Raw genomic sequence first — 18,185 nt, 5'->3', positions numbered from 1 at the left:
GGTGTATAAGTACTGTTATTGCACAGGTGTACAAGTACTGTTACTGCACAGATGTATAAGTACTGTTGTCACACAGGTGTATAAGTACTGTTATTACACAGGTGTACAAGTAATGTTATTACACAGGTATATAAGTACTGTTATTACACAGGTGTATAAGTACTGTTGTCACACAGGTGTATAAGTACTGTTGTCACACAGGTGTATAAGAACTGTTATTACACAGGTGTATAAGTACTGTTATTACACAGGTGTATAAGTACTGTTACTGCACACAGGTGTGTAAGTGCTGTTACTGCACAGGTGTATAAGTACTGTTATTACAGAGGTGTATAAGTACTGTTTAAAATATTGTAAACATCAAAATTTTGTACACTGAAGTTACCATTTTTGAACAAAGTAGCATCAGGTGATGACTGATTTTAATTAAATCCCAGTTTGTTGGTTTGGCGTAAAATTCTCTACATTGTTGATTTGTTTGTCAGGTCACAATGTCAGTTCCATCATTACTGTAAATATGTGATTCAGCATGAACATACAGGTATTTATTTATTTTGTGAAAAAAAGGTCTCTGAACTGCCTTAGTTTATCTGATTTGGGTTGAAAGCCGTATTTCAGAATATTTCACTTACAGAACGAAGGTCAGGTATAAAGTGTATGGGCAGAAGAAACCTTGCCCAGCCCCCTGTACCTGACAAAGCTCCTGACTTAAACCAGTAGCAGATTCAGGTACACCTTCATTATTAATCCAAGGTCAATCGGTGGGGGGGTGGGGTGGGGTGTGGTGGGGTTGTTGGTGGGGGAAGGCCTCCGTGGCTCAGTTGGTTAGCGTGTCGGCTAGTGCAACGTAATATCCCAGCAGCCTCTTAACAATGCGGTCGCTGTGAGTTTCAAGCCCACCTCACGCTGGCTTCCTCTCCGAATAGTTGTGAAAATAGGGTAAGCTAATTTATGCCCAGTGTTTCTGTAACTGAAACATACTTTTTTCAAAAACACAAAGGCAGGGACAGTCATCAGCCATGGAGACTAAGCCTCCAGTAGACAAGAGTGAAACTCACCTGGTAAGCGCTGTCTCGGGCTTTCACTGCCGAGCTGTGACCCAATGTTGTCTTTGCTGTTGTTACCGATGCCGTCTGTTTAGGCTTCTGAGAAGGTTCACCAGTTGTCTTCAGCACAAACTCATTGGCAGGCAAACCTGGGAAATGTGAAGATACATGGAACGAATATTAAAATTAAAAAAAACCAAAGTGCCAGAAGGAAACCACCATCCCTTCACAGCTACATAAATGTCAAATCCACTGATTTAAAGCTGCAGCTAAACCTGCCTGAGAGAATTATGATATTCACCCCCAAAAATGCACAAAATATTACTTTTGGTGGGGAAATAATATTTTTCTCACTAAAATATCATTCTACCTTCAAAACAAACCTCACAACACACACATTATTACAACTCTCAGAAGCATGGAAAAATAAGTAACTCAATGATGAACAAAGTCTTAGTTTAAGTAGGGTCTTCCCCACTCCAGCTTGAACCTGAAGCTTATACTACCCAGTTACTGTGTCTCACCTGGCCAGGTGTTTTTGCCCCGGGGTATGACACACTTGTATGCCTCTTCTTCCAGGGGCAGCCCCACTGTCTTACGCCGGATCAATTCAGAGGTTGGGAACTTCTTGGGCTCAACAACTACCATAAGAAAATATTGTCAGAGAGATGTAGTCAAACAAATATCAAATTTTGAGTGGCAACATACTGGGTATGTATATAGACAGTTTGCTACATTGATTGCTAAGGACAAGAACAGTAAAAAGAAGTACTAGTATATGTCAGATGAAAGACCTGTAAACACGTGCGCATTTTTGATTCAATTTTTTAGAATTTTGACAACGTAATGATTAATCATGATCATGATGTATAATCAGACAAATTTAGCATCAATCAATGACAATGATACAGTTCGACTATTCAAAGTTGCAGGTAATGTGACCCTGAGTAATTATGGACACCTAAGAGGTCATCATATACCTTTGTATTCCAACAAAACCTCTTATTGTAATTATGAAAGATGAAAACTTTGTGTCACATACAAAAATCGTATGAAAACTGACTGAATATCTGGTACTGCCAACCATTGCCAGATAGCTGACAAACCTGGCCTAAATCCCCACACTGAGCCAGCGAACGCCTGTTATTTTGACTTCATTTACTCTTACTTACTTCCTATGAGTACATCATCAACGATGAGGAGCTGGTCATACTGTAGGATCTGTGCCTCAGATGTGCGGGATAATTCCTCCAGAAACCTCTCTGATTGGTCAATCAGGGCAGACTAAAAGAGTGCACAAAAAACAAAATGTATAGCCTCACTGTGTAACTCAATCTCACACATAAACAACAAATTTGCGCGATAAAAAAACACAAAACAAAAACAACACAAAACTTCCTTCGTTAGTTTCTTTCCAAAGTGTAAACAAATATGTACTGCAATCTGACAAGATTCAGGTCTAGTTGTTGCTCCAATCAAAGACTTGTCCCCAAGTACATCTTTAGTAAAATTTGTTCCCAGCCCATCCACTATTCATATGGTAACAGGCAGAAATGTACACCTCATTTCCTGCCCAGTACCCTGTCTTAATAATCTACACATAAGCTTTATTACTTCCAAGGAGATTAAAGGGCACTGGGTGCCAGAGAAAGTAGCTGAGCAAACCTGGCAGTTCACAACAGCCAGCAGTTAAAGTTAGGGATTAGTGGAAATTTTGAGACAAGCTTTTGTACAGGCTTTTTTTTTTTTCCAGTCAGGGGTGAGAATAGCTAGGCGCACAACATTCCCTGTAACAAATAACCTTTAGTACTCTCATGCATCTTCACATAACATACCTGTCTCTCTGCTGCATGTTGATTGACAGCATGAATGTAGTCGTCATGGCGCTGAGACTCTGCCTTAGTGAGAGCCTCTAGCTCCTCCCTCTGCTGGGGATGGCCCAGGGAGGGGCGGAGCATGTTCTGGTGATTGATCTATAAACACAATGTGAATATGATTTACACGCTGATACAGTTATAAAGAGCTGGCCCAAACTATGCAGGATACATTGGCAGCAGTCACTTGTACATATCAAACATTAAGCAAAACAAAGTGTTTCTTGACTACTGAATGTCAAAGTGAACAAAGGTTCACATTAAAAGGACTAAAATAAAAGAAGTACTATAAAATAAAGATAAATCAAGAAGCATTAAAGGATACAAGAAACGCTTGGTTTTATTTCTTAATGTGCAGATGATTACGTGTAATAACAAATAAACAAAGTTTTCAATTTTCTCTGCAGGTAGGGAGTTAATGGCTTAAAAACACAGTTTTCATAAGGCCCCAGTGGGCAGTCTGGAAATTAAGTAACTTGGAGCGATGACGTCATGATAATTCCTGTTTAAAAAGAACTAGGTGGGGGACAGGCCGAATGGGGTTGGTGGTGTGGGGAACAGATCACAAGGGGGCAGTTGTCGGGGCATGGAGGGGGCGCTAAGCTTGCCCGAAGATGCCACCTTTACCCTGACACTCACCTGTGTGTTCTGGAGTCCCTTGAGGCTGAGGCTGAGTTGGTCCTGTAACTGAGTATGCTGATTGCGCGCCTCACTGATATGACTCTGTACCACCTGTTGTATAATGAGTGGAGGTATGTGAGAGACAACCTCCTCTATCTCCATCAGCTGACTTCGAAACTCTGCAACAACAACAACAACAACTCAAGTAAGAAAGTATTTCCACTGAAACAAAATAATTATTCCAAAAGGAATACCTAGAGTAAATGAACGCTTTTACAAAGTTAAAGAGAGAAAATAAATGACATGGAATACATGCACCTCATCTGCTTAAAGGTTAAGATTCCCCCTCCCCTCCATCTCCCCTTCACAGTCACCATCACGTCTTATGGAGAGAGCCAAGACACTTTGCCAGAGGCTGAGTTTGAAGTTATAACCCATGGTGATAAATGAAATGGTCTGCAGTACGCTTTAAAACTCTAATCAAATCTGAGCCTGCATTTCATCGCTCAGGTCCTCATGTACCCAATGGAATTAAATCTCTACATTTGTTTTCTAAATATGTGGATTTGTCTCATTCTACGGCCTACTAAAACCAAATTTTCTTGAACACATGAACTACAAATCAAAAGAAACCTACTGTATAGAAGTTTAAGGGTTGGAATTTATTTATTTATTTATGTGATAAGTGTTTACGCTGTACTCAAGAATATTTGTTGACGGCAGGCTTCATTATGGTGAGGGGAAACCGGACAGAGCAAGGGGAAAGCCCACAACCAACCACAGGTTGCTGGCAGGCCTTCCCATATACGGCCGGAGAGGAAGCCAGTATGAAGTGGACTTCAATTCACAGTGACCACATTGGTCAATTTAAATGTGCAAAACCTGATCAAGAATTTCACCAAGACAGGATTATAGTCTAGCCATACCTCCCTCTGCCATCAGAAGCTATAAATTCTGCAAAAATTCCCTGAAAACTAGCATACCCTGAAGACATTGGTTGTGGTACGTCTCTGCCTGATTGAAGTAAGACTGTAGTTTGAAGACGAGTGCATCAGCGCAGTGATCAAAGTTGTCCTGTAATGCCTGGGGCCTGGTCACAGCTCGCGAGCCTTTCTGCTTGTAAAATATCTGCAATAAACAACGCACAACAATGTCATTCTCAACTCACAGGGCCAGTTGTTCAGACGTGCAAAAAAAAACAAAGACTGCATAAAAATAAAGCAAGCTTCAGGTAAAAAGGCCATTGAAAAAATGTAATTTTTTAAGACTTTTTTCTTCACTGAACTAAGTGCAATCAAATGTTAAAATTCCATGAAGGTGAGCTTTATGGACCATACTGACAATGACCAGGGTACTCTGGCTTCATGTCATCTTTTCCTCTTCATTTTTACCAAAAGGCAAATTTCTTTAGAACATTATCTAAGTACTTTAATTCCCCATCCCTTTTGCATATGCAACAGTAACTTTCACAGCAATTTATGCCAAAAGTTGATTTGGAGACAAAACTAAATTAGTTACATTGGCCAATTTCAGGGCTATAATTTTATCTGTCCACACAGAGTAATGCCCTCAGAATTTGCTTGAATAAACACCGTGCGAACATGCAAAATGGTTGAAGAATTGCAGTAAACATAATTTCAGAAAGCTGAACTAGATCTTAAAGTTTTTAAAGAGAAACTAAGGCGGTTAAGACAAGCCTAACCTTAACACTCCATTGCCTATATCTTACCTCAGCCACTGTAAAGAGTCCTTCCTGAGCCTCCCGCAGCACTTTCCTGATCCCCCCCAGGAAGTGTTTGGAATCTACCTCCTCCACGGTGTCCCCAAACACAAGGTACTTCCTGTCCCATCTGGTCGTTTTGCTCCCACGGCGTAAACTGAAGTCAGAGATGTCAGAAAAGCATTTTTACAGTGCTGTCCAACTGAAGAATCCTGCAGTGGAAACTGAGCACAACAAGACCTTGTGAATGCAAGGCAACATTGATAATTCCCTGTTGAAGACTGGTAATGAAGCCATACCTCATCAGGCCCAGTTCATGGATGGCAAATAACTACAGCCGTGAACTGACTGATTGCTCGAATCTAGAGAACCCTCAGCTTTAGGTTAGTAAAATTCTCAGGTTGAGTAGTTTATTTCCTACACTGAAAAACGTGCCTATTAATCATCAAAATGAAATATTCTTGAGCCTGATGCTAAATACCCATTGAACTGCAATTTATTTATAAAACACCACACTGTAGAATATGTCACTTATATGACAACGACCAGCAATATGGTGAGAGGAAACTGTGAAGGGCCCTGGGAAACCCATGACCAGGTATGACCACTTAAGAAGAAAGCATGAGCTGGACTTGAACTAATTGTTGAGAGGCTCAAGAGGCATTCAGCAGTGCTAGCATGCTGGACACTCTGCCCCGGAGGCTCCTCTAACTCAAAGACAAAATGAATAAATACAAATGAACTAACGAGGATTGAGTTCTCCTGGGCAGATCGACTGCGGGCGGCCCTGAGGCCACGGCTGTTCCTCTACGACTGCCGAGTCTGGTGACTGATTTGTCTATTACGGAGATCTGTGTGCCAGTTCGGGGCAGCCCAGGAGCTACAAATCTCTCCTTACCTTCACCACCTGTGGGAGAGAACGCTGGAAAAACAGAAAGAATACAGATAAATATAGGGCTGCCTGTTGCCCCTGGTTTATGTGCCACATTCAACACACAAAAAGAGCATCGATTATCATGTCAAATATTGTTTCTTCCCAATTTGCCCCAAAGGGGCAACTTTGTCTAGAGCATTTTGCCTGTGAATTCACCATATCTGGTGACAGGACCACACTCGTCACAGCACATGCATCACTATATCACTACACCTGTTAAACTTCTAGCCTGGATCTGGCTGGTTTTTAGCTTCACCTGAGCTAGGTTACAGTAAATGAATTCAGCTTTATCAGAATTACACAATATTTTTCAAACTTTACCTGTGATTCCATAAAGTTAAACAGCATATAACCAAACCAAATCATGAGAGACACACACATAAGGCAGACCTTCGATTATTCTGAAACATGGAACAATGACATATCTATAAATTAACACAGCTGTTCAACGCCACAGCCGTCTATACAGTCCACTCACCAGCAGGGTAATCCCCATCCAAGTCAGCATCAGGACCAAACTTCATCTTGTTCCTCTGAGCCCTGGGGAGAGGAGGAGAGAGAAGACAGCAGTCATGTAGAGAAGTTATAAGACAGAAAACAAAATATACTTTTCATATCACAAAATTCATGGGCATCTCAAGGACAAATCTTAGCGACTTTCAAAAATTTCAAGGGCTTTTCAAAGACATTTCTAACCATTTTCAAATTTTCCAGGACCATTCAAGGACATTTCTTCACCATTTTCAAAAATTTCAAGGAATTCTCAGACATTTTCTAACCATTTTCAAAATTTCAAGGGCTTTTCAAGGACCTTTCCAAACAATTATACAAAAATTTACAGATTTTTCAAGGCAAATATGTTGCCTTTAATTGGCTAAACACATAATGCATAACATATCATATACTGTATTTGCTAGAGATCCAGACAGCAGTTTTATCTATGTAATTGTCTGAAAAGCCAACTAACTTAAAAGTAACTCAACTTACAAGCTGAAACAGACTTTTTGCTTGGTTAACTTATCTACCCTAAATGACCAAAAATTTCGCCCAAAAATTGGATTTTTAGAAGCAAATAAATGTCCCAAAATATTATATTTGGTGCTGAATATTGAGGTAAAAATTGAGAGCTTGCTTGGAAAATGGATTATTTTCCAAGCAAACCTCAAAACACCTTTCTAAACTCAAAAGAACTCTCACAATGAGGAAAAATGGGCAAGTTAATCTAAACGAAATTTTACAGTAATTTTGGGTATTTTCCAAGGGCTTCCCAAGTCACAGCTCATTCTCTTCAAGATCTTCTTTACTTGATTTTCAAAGCAACAAATCTTGCTGGTAGCAGTTTTGAGTGCAGATGACACATTTGGATTTTTGAGAAGAATAAAAGATATCATGTCTCCCTACAGTAAAAATGGTAACCTTTGTATCACAAACAAATCAGTCAATTTTAGGCCAATGGCATGTGGTTTTATCTGTCTGGTATCGTGAGTTCTGCGCAATCAGCATGGGAGGAAACTGGGCATAGCCATGACCATCTACAGGTCGTTGGCAGACCTTCCCATGTATGGCTGGAGAGGAAGCCAGCATGAGCTGGACTTGAACTCACAGCGACCACACTGATTTATTTATTTATTTGATCAGTGTTTTACGCCATACTCAAGAATATTTCACATATACAACACTGGCCAGCATGCGACTGCACTGGTGGAAGGCTCCCCGGAAACCTCCACAGCCACCCATTTCCATAATGGTGTATCTTATATAATTATGTATGTCAAATTTTGAGACATTATTCTATCATGCCATAGATCAAGTTTGAAATATGCGGTTTTACTCAACTGTCATATTATTATTACTTGAAACACAACACATTTATTACTGCAAGGACTGATGGGGCTTTTTTAATTCAGAATTGACCATTACCTTGGTATTAAGTGGCACTGATAAGGGGAAATAACCCACACAGACTTACTTCATGATGGACTTGATCACAACTACAGAGGGATCTTCCGAGGGCTGACGGCCAGGCTTACTGATCTGAGTTACTTCTCCTGTGAATGCCACACGGCCACCTGAAACAGCACCAACACATATCAAGCTCTTAACAGGGACATGACCAACAAGAAAATCACTCCAATTCATAGTGTGCAGGTCTGAAGTGATGACAAGATACTTGTGACATCAGAAAATCAGATATTGGGAAGCCTCAAAGATGAGCGCTTGTAAGATTTATGTATTTATGCAAATAATGTCTTATGCTGTACTCAAGAATATTTCACCAATATAATGACGACCAGCATTATGGTGGGTGGAAACACGGCAGGGCCCAGGGAAAATCCACGGTCATCAGCAGATTGCTGCGAGACCTTTCCAGGTACTGGGGAGAGATTGACTTAAACCGTGACCGCGATGGTGAGATATTGAGTCACTGTTCTGTGCTAGCATGCTGATCACTTGGCCTTAGAAGCCTTGGGGCTAGTAAAAGGCGATGGGGATGTGATACTTGCACTGTATGTTTCAGTGAACAAATTACAGGAGGGCCACTTTGCAATCGTCACTGGTTGGTACTGAACTTTAAGGAGATGATCACGCAGAACTCATAGTTCTACGTGATCAACAGATCATTCTACGTATAAACAGATCATGAATTCCCGGTTCCAATTACCTAATTGACCAGAAAAGTTGATAACTAGGCCAATCTGAGATTACTAATAAATCATCTTAAACCATGTACCAGTCAAAATGGTGGCTCCAATCCAGCCAGCCAGAAATCTTTGTTGCCAGGGTTTGATTTAATCGATTGTTTTATGCTGTATTCAAGAATATTTCACCTTTACGTAATAAAGGGAGGAAACCGAGCGTGGAAAATCACATGAACAAAGCTGGACTTCAACTCCCAGCCTTTGCGCTGGTGAGGGGCTCCTGGCGTCATGGTTTTGTGTTTTGTTTCATGATTTTGTGCTGTATGTGCTGTGTGTCATGGTTTTGAGCTGTGTGTGCTGTGTGTCATGGTTTTGTGCTGTGTGTGCTGAGTGTCATGGTTTTGTGCTGTGTGTGCTGTGTGTCATGGTTTTGTGCTGTGTGTGCTGGGTGTCATGGTTTTGTGCTGTGTGTGCTGTGTGTCATGGTTTTGAGCTGTGTGTGCTGTGTGTCATGGTTTTGTGCTGTGTGTGCTGTGTGTCATGGTTTTGTGCTGTATGTGAGGTGTGTCATGGTTTTGTGCTGTGTGTGCTGTGTGTCCTGGTTGTGTGCTGTGTGTCATGGTTTTGTGCTGTGTGTCATGGTTTTGTGCTGTGTGTCATGGTTTTGTGCTGTGTTTGCTGTGTGTCCTGGTTGTGTGCTGTGTGTCATGGTTTTGTACTGTGTGTGCTGTTTGTCATGGTTCTGTGCTGTGTGTGCTGTGTGTCATGGTTTTGTGCTGTGTGTGCTGGGTGTCATGGATTTGTGCTGTGTCATGGTTTTGTGCTGTGTGTCATGGTTTTGTGCTGTGTGTCATGGTTTTGTACTGTGTGTGCTGTGTCATGGTTTTGTGCTGTGTGTGCTGTGTGTCATGGTTTTGTGCTGTGTGTGCTGTGTGTCATGGTTTTGTGCTGTATGTGCTGGGTGTCATGGTTTTGTGCTGTGTGTGCTGGGTGTCATGGTTTTGTACTGTGTGTGCTGTGTCATGGTTTTGTGCTGTGTGTGCTGTGTGTCATGGTTTTGTGCTGTGTGTACTGTGTGTCATGGTTTTGTGCTGTATGTGCTGGGTGTCATGGTTTTGTGCTGTGTGTGCTGTGTGTCATGGTTTGAATCTATAATTATATTAAAATAGCTGTATAGAAATTGCCAAAATTTACTTGGTGACCATTTTGAATTCCCAAAAAACTTGGTCTCTCTGATTGGCCTAGTTATCAACTTTCCTGGTCTTTTCCTTTACAGGGGAGAGAACTCACCTAGAGCAGGAGGCCCCTGCATTGGTCCAGCTGCAGGCAGGTCGCTGATACAGTTCAAGTAGACACTTCTGTTGTGAAAATCATCGAACACAGTCTTCAGGCTATCATTCAGCTCAGTGGCTGTGATTTGCTGAAATGCACAGAACGGTTACACATGGGAGCATGAATTTATTTTATTTCTTTGTTGTTCAACATAACACCTTAGAATATTCTAATATATACTTAGATAGTAGTGGTAGTGGTCACTTTCAAAACTGGATGGCCAGCGGTATACTTCAGGCCTTTGGCAAGTAAATGATTGAGTTTTTCCACCTACACAGCGAAGTGAAAGTATTGGTCACATTGGCAGAAGGCAATACGCAGTTTTCAATATACGTTACCGCATCAGAGTGACCTCCCTTTGTGGTGTAACGTTGTCACGTTACAGCCAGCTAGGGTGAATCTGACAGTTTTAACATGGAGTGGTATACAAAATATAGAATTCTGATTTACCAGTAGATTAATCTTCTGTTGTAAGACCAACACGACTGTCCACTGGATGCCAGATAAAGCCAGACAGTATAAGGCTGTGTAGGCTAGCATCGTGTAGAAGAAGCTTTAACAAGAGTTGTCTCCCTTTAATCCTCTTCTAATACTTCTTTCCCTGGTTCTTTATGATGCTCTTTGACAATATCCCAGTACCTTTCTGGTGACAGTTTTCAGTTGTCTCCAATTATCACAGTTATTCTCCTTACCTCTTTGTCCAGATTTGGCCTCTCGCAGGCGTCTACCCGTCTTCTGACATCGCTGATGTGACGCCCTAGAGCCTGAGCCTGGCTGTTACTGCTGGCCACCTCTGCTTTAATTTTCACCTGTGTGTTCGTTAACCACCTGGCAATTTTCTCCATGAAGATTAAGTCAAACATGTGGTTCTTGAACCTGGTAACACAAAACACATAATTAAGAGGATTTTGAATTGTATTGCTCTAATGAACAAGTGAGTTGTGAAGACTTACGGTAATATACAAATTTTGAAGTCACAACTGCAGAGTAGTGTCCCTTGGTTGGGTTAAAGTCAATCTGCCATGTTTAACATGGACTGCAATGTATAATAATGAAATTTATTTACACAAAAAGAATGCAGGCATTAATCTGATGAACTAATACAGTCTTAAGGTTTCACAAAAAAAAAAAAAAAAAAACCCACCAGGGAACAAAAAGCAAACATATCAAGAAAATTCTCACAGCAGTTTTACCTACTGGTAGAGATACCACCCTTACAGAAATTTAAGCTTGCGATAATCTAACATTCCATTTTTTAAGCTTGCATGGGTCCGCAGCAAGCTTGCACAAGTTTGCATAACATGCGATAACGAACATAATCAGCTTGCAAGGGTGCATAGAAATTCTGTAAACTTGCAGTACAGGTGGCAAGCCTGCAGTCTAAAATCCAAGCTTGTAGTCTAAATCCAGGCTTGTAGTCTAAATACAAGCTTGCGGTCTAAATCCAAGCTTGTCGTCTAAAATACAAGATTGCAGTCTAAAATACAAGCTTGCCGTCTAAATCCAAGCTTGCAGTCTAAAATACAAGCTTGCAGTCTAAATCCAAGCCTGCAGTCTAAAATACAAGCTTGTAGTCTAAATCCAGGCTTGTAGTCTAAATACAAGCTTGCGGTCTAAATCCAAGCTTGCAGTCTAAATACAAGCTTGCAGTCTAAATACAAGCTTGCAGTGTAAAACACAAGCTTGTAGTCTTGTGTCATACTTTACGCAGTATCTATATACTGGTTCATTATTGCTCAAGTGGTAAGGGGGGGGAGAAGTCCTGAAATAGTGCTTCTTGTATGCCAGAATGGATGTGATTGGCTGACCTGTCCTCAAACTCCACAGAGACCTTGGTGGCGTGCTCCAGTCGCTTGGACTCCATGCCCTCCAGGTCCAGCATGATTGCGCCCTCTGCAGCATCCAGCTTGTGAGACATCTTCTCCAGGCGCTTGTGATACTCCTGGATCTCCTCGGGGCAGAAGTTACCTCCTGCAGAAAATAACCTAGGGAACAAAGATAAACAAGTAGCATTTGTCAGTAATGTGGATGGTGCCATCACTGTGAGGAGCATGAAAGTGGAACTGAAGATAGTAGTCGTTGAAATCCACACTGTGAGGAGAATGGAAATATCCCTGAAAGTGCACTTTATGAGGACAGATTGCTGAGAATCATGATTTATATTATTTTACTTATCAGTTTCTAATTTATTTATTTATTTGATTGGTGTTTTACACCGTACTCAAGAATATTTCACTTATACGACGGCGGCCAGCGTTATGGTGGGTGGAGACCGGGCAGAGTGCGGGGGAAACCCACGACCATCTGCAGGTTGCCGGGCAGACCTTCCCACGTACGACCGAAGAGGAAGCCAGCATGAGTTGGACTTGAACTCACAGCGACCGCATTGGTGAGAGACTCCTGGGTCATTACGCTGCGCTAGTGCGCTAACCAACTGAGCCACGGAGGCCCCCTATCAGTTCCTAAGGGCTAGGCCGTGTCATCATGACTTTGTCTGCATGTCTGTCTGTTGGTTTCTCCTCATCGTTGTGACTTCACTATTCAAAGGTAATTCAACTTTTGCTGATATGATTACCGGGATTCACAGATCTGCCTTTCAGCCTTTCCAGGTCTTTCCTTGTAGTACTGTAACTCTTCAACATTTTTGCGTGTTTGCAACAGTGTTTATTCAAGTATATTTGAAAATCATTATTCTGTGTTAATTGATAAAATTATACTTTGTGTAAAGCCCCGAAATTGTCCAATCACAATGAATTGTCTCCAAAATCAAATTAAAAATGTGCATAAATTGCACTAAAAGTTGCTCTTTAATATGCAAAAAGGTTGAGGAATTAGGGTTAAATTGCACTGAAAGTTGCTCTTTCACATGCGAAAAGGTTCAGGAATAAGGGTAATTTGCGTATTAATAAGCTTACTAAAAACTATTCATGTTTTACTGATATCGTCATCTAAAGTGCGAGAGGAGCACTTTTTTTGAACACATTTTTTTTACGTCTTGCTACATACATGTACCTTCACACAATACCAAACACACCTTTATACTAGTTTTCCACTTTTTTTTTGTTTCCATGCATACCTAACAACATACAACTCAAATGACAACATTCTACTTAAAAATTCAAACTTGCTGATCTGAGCAAGAAGGTAAATTTCATCAATTAGAAACATGAAGGAGCATACATACTTAAAAGACTTGATGAATCTGGCATTGGATTCTCTCAGTGTGGACAGAGTCTCGTCTAGATGTTTGCGGAATTCCCTCAGAGATGCTCTAATGATGGACATGTACTTGTCGAGTTCTAAGCTGAGCTGACCCTGAAGCGCTATCAGTCTGCAACACAAAACAACAACAACAAACATGATCAGGACGTTAATTTACATTGCTGCTGTTCTTGTCAGCAGCAGGAAATTATGATTGGGCATAAACTGATGAACCCCTTGAAATATACCTACAAGTTGATGAGTGAATTAGCTTTGCCAGGATTTGAACTCTGACCAATCGGGTTGGTCAAGGGTTAGTGATTCATTGTTTTGTGACACACCAAAGAATTCTTCCCCTTGGCAATGGCTCCCAATACATATGATTATCATAGGCATGCATAGTACCCATTATTATACAAAAAACATAAAAAAAAAAATTGTACTGATAACCTATGAACTGCATTCAGTCACACCTATTGTGGGTGCAAATTTTATAAATATATTTTAAAATTATCAAGTTGGGCAAAAATGAATTATGAAAATAGGACTTTACATACTACCATACTTTAAAAGAACTACAAACTAATAATGAATATATATATATATACATATATACATATATATATATATATATATATATAAGAATAAAATATTTCAGGAAATCAATTTGACCATACTTTGCTGACTTGGTAGCATTGATGAAGACTGACTCCAGGGACTCAACATCATCTCGAAACTTGCGTGCCAGTTTATTGTGTTCCTGCGTGACCTTGACAAACTGCTGACGTAGATCAGTCAATCCCTGTTGAATTCCCTTACAGTGTCGCGAGACTCGCTCTGAATGCATCACCAACTCAGCTAGAGAAGACAAATCATAACAATCAGATTTAGTGAGGAAATGATTTGAATCAATACATGCAATACTGATCAGGCATAAATTACTGTTCGCTTCCCCAAATGTTGTTCCTTTGGGGTGACACAAACTCGTTTTTTTTCCTCTTTACCCTTTAAACATCAGTAAGGCCAAGCAAGTGATAGAGTCCCTGTAACCTTCTGCTGTGGTGAGCGAAAAAGGAGGTTTTCATGATTTCATTTACTAATCAATCTGGGTATCTGCTGAACAGGGTTATGTCTCCTAGCCTGCCGTCATTATGAATATCTAACGGAGTTATGTCCCCTTAACTGTTCTCATGTTGTAAATATATATTAGTTAAAACAACTTACCAGCTCTGACATTGTAAATGTCTACAGCCATTATGTTGGAAACCTGGTCTGGTATTGTGGATGTATAACAGTTACTTCCCCCACTTGCCAACACTAGGGATATCTAACAGAGTTATGTCCCCTTATCTGCTCTCATATTGTGGATATGTATCTTAGTTAAAACCCCATACCAGCTCTGAGAGTGTGAATCTACATGGCAATTATGTTATAACCTTCTCTGATATCATGGATAACAATTATGTGCCCTAATTACCTGTTCTGACATTGTGGATATCTTATAGAGTTATTATCCCCTTATCTATTCTGACATTGTGGATATCTTATAGAGTTACATCCCCTTGCCTTCTCTGATATTCCTGGATATCTTGTCCAGTTATCCCCTTACCTGCTCTGACATTGTGGATATCTAGCTCAGCACGGCGAGCTCGTGGTTGATGGAGGTGAAGACGAAGATCAAGTTCATTGTTTAGTTCCTCACACTGAAACCAAAAGTTTAAAATTAGTAGTTAATAGTATTACTTTTCAAACTGTTGTGTTTTTCCCCTTACACAGTCGGGGTTGGTTTTATTGGTAGAGGAAATCAAGATGAACTTTCTCACACGTAATGTGCACCTGACCTGTTGGTACAAGACCATTTGTCTTCAATGAACAGGCATGTAAAACGGTAGCTACTGTTATTGATCAGTTATTGTCGATATGGCCACACAAACAATGACACTGGCAGAATAAGCTCTGCTTCTCACAGGCCGTTCATACCTGTATATCAGTTCTAGATCTGTCAAACAATGTCTGGTTTTCTGACACAAGTAGACAGTGATGTTATCAGTGTTGGCCAATGAAGGCTTTGTTTGGGGCAAGAGTACACATTTTCACTGGTTGAAATGGCAGTGTTGTCTCCATTAATAATTCATGAGCAGTGAGTTAACAACTGTACATAAAATAAAGACACCTGCACTGAAGCAAAACCTCTTCTTTGTGAAAAATTTATCTTTCAAAATTCTTCAAAGACACTCTTGCATGTCAAGATAGCTTGACAACAACAGTCTTTGATAGCTTATAATTGGCCAGTTCGAAAAATGAAGGCTTGAGACCTCTGCAGGAGGACAGCATTCAAATCTGTGATACTTGAGGTTAGTACTAATTAACCTACCTTGGCGGCGACAACACTGTTAGCTCTCTCCACGGCCTGTTCCTTCCACTCCTCCAGGTATCCAGGAAGTTCATGCGGATTCTGAAACACAGGTGCAAATCATATCATTTGATTACTCAGACTTTTGCTTTAGGCTATATTTCACGCTTTTAAAGACAGGGTTAACAAACAGGGTTCATCTCAAAACACACCTGATAAATACATGTAAGCAGTATATAGTTTACCATCTGCAAAAATACCACGAGTCAAAGGGTTTTAAGAGTAGGGGAGGTAATTGATTGCAGTAAGGCCAGTCCTTGTTCCAGTCCAGATTTCTCAATTGGACATGAGTCTCATTGCCAGCTTATAATGAAATGATATCAGACAATAAGACATTCACCATCCTTCTGTAGGTGTGCAAAAAGTTCCTAGTACATTTTTATGTTGGAAAACACTGAAAGTTAAGAATGAAAACAAAAAAATAATTGAAAGCCGCAAATGTTGTCCTGGCATATCCAGTGTAAAGTGACAGCTTTACTTATGCTGCAACATTATGCCCACGAAAAGCCTTTGGGTTTCGCACAATTTCTGTGGAAATCTGCATCTGAGTTGGCAGACACTGGATTTGAACCTGCGACGGAATACAGAAGCCGAGACCAACATTCTGATTCTACATGTACCTGTGTGTCTATATGAAAGAAACACGTTCCTGATTTAAACCAAGACTATAGCATCACACAACACAGTATGGTTGATTTAATACTCAGATTCACACAGCAAAAATGAAATGAGGATTGAGACAAGTGTTGGCCTTGAAACTCTTCATCATTAAACATGTGACAAACGGGAGATTTATGAGTGGTTATATTTGCAATTTGTAAACTCATTTTGTCCCTGTCTTCATGTTCTATTTATTTTTGAAGGATCTGCATATTGTTAAATTTTAGCAATTTTCATTTTTGAGGAATCGCCAATAAACATTCTTAGACGTTCTCAGTTCTACTCCGTAAGGCTTCCTGTGTGTAATTTAAAAAACTGAGTTTAGTTTCTCTGGGGAGTGGGGTATAGCTCTTTCTTTAATCAGTGCAGGTGTGTTGACGAGACTGGGAATGCTACGCTACTGCTGCACCTTTGTGTTTCTGATACCTGACAACTAATGACTCTCAGGTGTATGGGAATGAGCAACGGTGGTTCCACTCTAAAGAATAATGAATCGCCATAATGTTCTGACAATGTAGTCCCTACAATAAGGATTAGCGGATGGAAGTTGATTATGTTCTTGACTGAAAATGGCAAACGCAGCTGGACAGGCATAGTTAGATATGATTAATGATCAATCAATAACCCGCCTGGCCAGGTAAAAAAAAGTACTCCCCTATAGCATTGAACGGAAAGTCGTTGCACTTAACATTGTATCAATATCGAGCTAATTTCAGTGTACTGACATCTTATTCAGTGATGTGTAAATTAATAATTCAGTCATGATTAATAACAGTCTCATCAAAAACTGTTTTGTACCATACAGCTAGGCGTACATGTATGCATACATTAATTACAACAACCCTGTGTACATCTGGACATTTCAGGCCAGAGTTAAAAAAGCCAGATTAAACAGACATTGATTGGTTTTCTAGCAAGTCCTCAACACTGAATGGCTCAAAATAATCAGCCTACTGGCAATCATGCCTCTGGCTTATTGATCACCATTCAGGTCACTGGCATTATGACTTATGAGGTTGTGAGTTCAAATCCCGCATACAGCTTTATGTCTGGATTTTAATCAGGTACCTAGAAATGTGCAGTGGTTTCCTGCAGGTTTGCCTGGATTCCTCTACAAACAACCATGTCAGCAATGATAAGAGTGAAATATTCCTGAACATGGTTTAAATCACTATAATGACATATAGCTTCGTACTTAAACACTTAAACTTAAACAATTCTATGATACTTTCGGAAATGTTTGAATTACATAACACAAACCAAAAGTACCCTTTCAGGCCATCCAAGAGAAACTCCTGTACTTTTAAGTTATATTTGCCCTCTGATTTAACCCAGTTCACTTCCTCATAAAGTCACAAATGTACGATTTAGATAAAAGCAACCCAAAATACTTAAGTTTGAAAAATGTGTGTGATCATATGAGGCAAGTGAGGCCCCCTCTGCTTTCACCTTTACTTTTCCTCTATCAGACAGGGCCCTACACTTCAACTCTCCCCTCAATCAGGTACATGTAGTAGGGTGAACACTTCACCCCAGAGAGCCTCCTATACTTTTACTTTCCTTCAATGAGGTACATGTTGGGTGAACAACTCAACCTATAGAGCCTCCTCTACATGTACTTTCACTTCGAGTTCCCCCTCAGGTAGGAGCACATCTCATGCAACATTACACACCCTATTACACGCTCAGCTGACGACAGCAGAGACATGGCTATAGTGAATCAGGAACTAGCCTGCTTGTGCTCC

General features: G+C 40.4%; 1 protein-coding gene across 1 annotated transcript in view; it reads right to left on the bottom strand.

The window, feature by feature from the left end:
• Positions 1-18,185, bottom strand: part of LOC135480787 (coiled-coil domain-containing protein 180-like) — a 65,779-nt gene that overhangs the window by 1,375 nt on the left and 46,219 nt on the right. Inside the window, exons 18-34 of the mRNA XM_064760711.1 lie at positions 15,742-15,822; positions 14,977-15,070; positions 14,045-14,225; positions 13,351-13,497; positions 11,975-12,151; positions 10,859-11,042; positions 10,125-10,254; positions 8,165-8,264; positions 6,674-6,735; positions 6,009-6,183; positions 5,271-5,418; positions 4,525-4,669; positions 3,560-3,720; positions 2,882-3,019; positions 2,219-2,330; positions 1,571-1,687; positions 1,059-1,195 (exon numbers count right to left, since the gene is read on the bottom strand). Of these exons, the coding sequence (XP_064616781.1) occupies positions 1,059-1,195; positions 1,571-1,687; positions 2,219-2,330; positions 2,882-3,019; positions 3,560-3,720; positions 4,525-4,669; positions 5,271-5,418; positions 6,009-6,183; positions 6,674-6,735; positions 8,165-8,264; positions 10,125-10,254; positions 10,859-11,042; positions 11,975-12,151; positions 13,351-13,497; positions 14,045-14,225; positions 14,977-15,070; positions 15,742-15,822 (2,289 nt within the window). The remainder of the gene's footprint in view (positions 1-1,058; positions 1,196-1,570; positions 1,688-2,218; positions 2,331-2,881; positions 3,020-3,559; positions 3,721-4,524; positions 4,670-5,270; positions 5,419-6,008; positions 6,184-6,673; positions 6,736-8,164; positions 8,265-10,124; positions 10,255-10,858; positions 11,043-11,974; positions 12,152-13,350; positions 13,498-14,044; positions 14,226-14,976; positions 15,071-15,741; positions 15,823-18,185) is intronic.

Source organism: Liolophura sinensis, chromosome 13 (assembly GCF_032854445.1).
Source record: "Liolophura sinensis isolate JHLJ2023 chromosome 13, CUHK_Ljap_v2, whole genome shotgun sequence".
In the NCBI taxonomy this organism is placed as follows: domain Eukaryota; kingdom Metazoa; phylum Mollusca; class Polyplacophora; order Chitonida; family Chitonidae; genus Liolophura; species Liolophura sinensis.
This window is presented reverse-complemented; position numbering and strand designations above follow the sequence as displayed.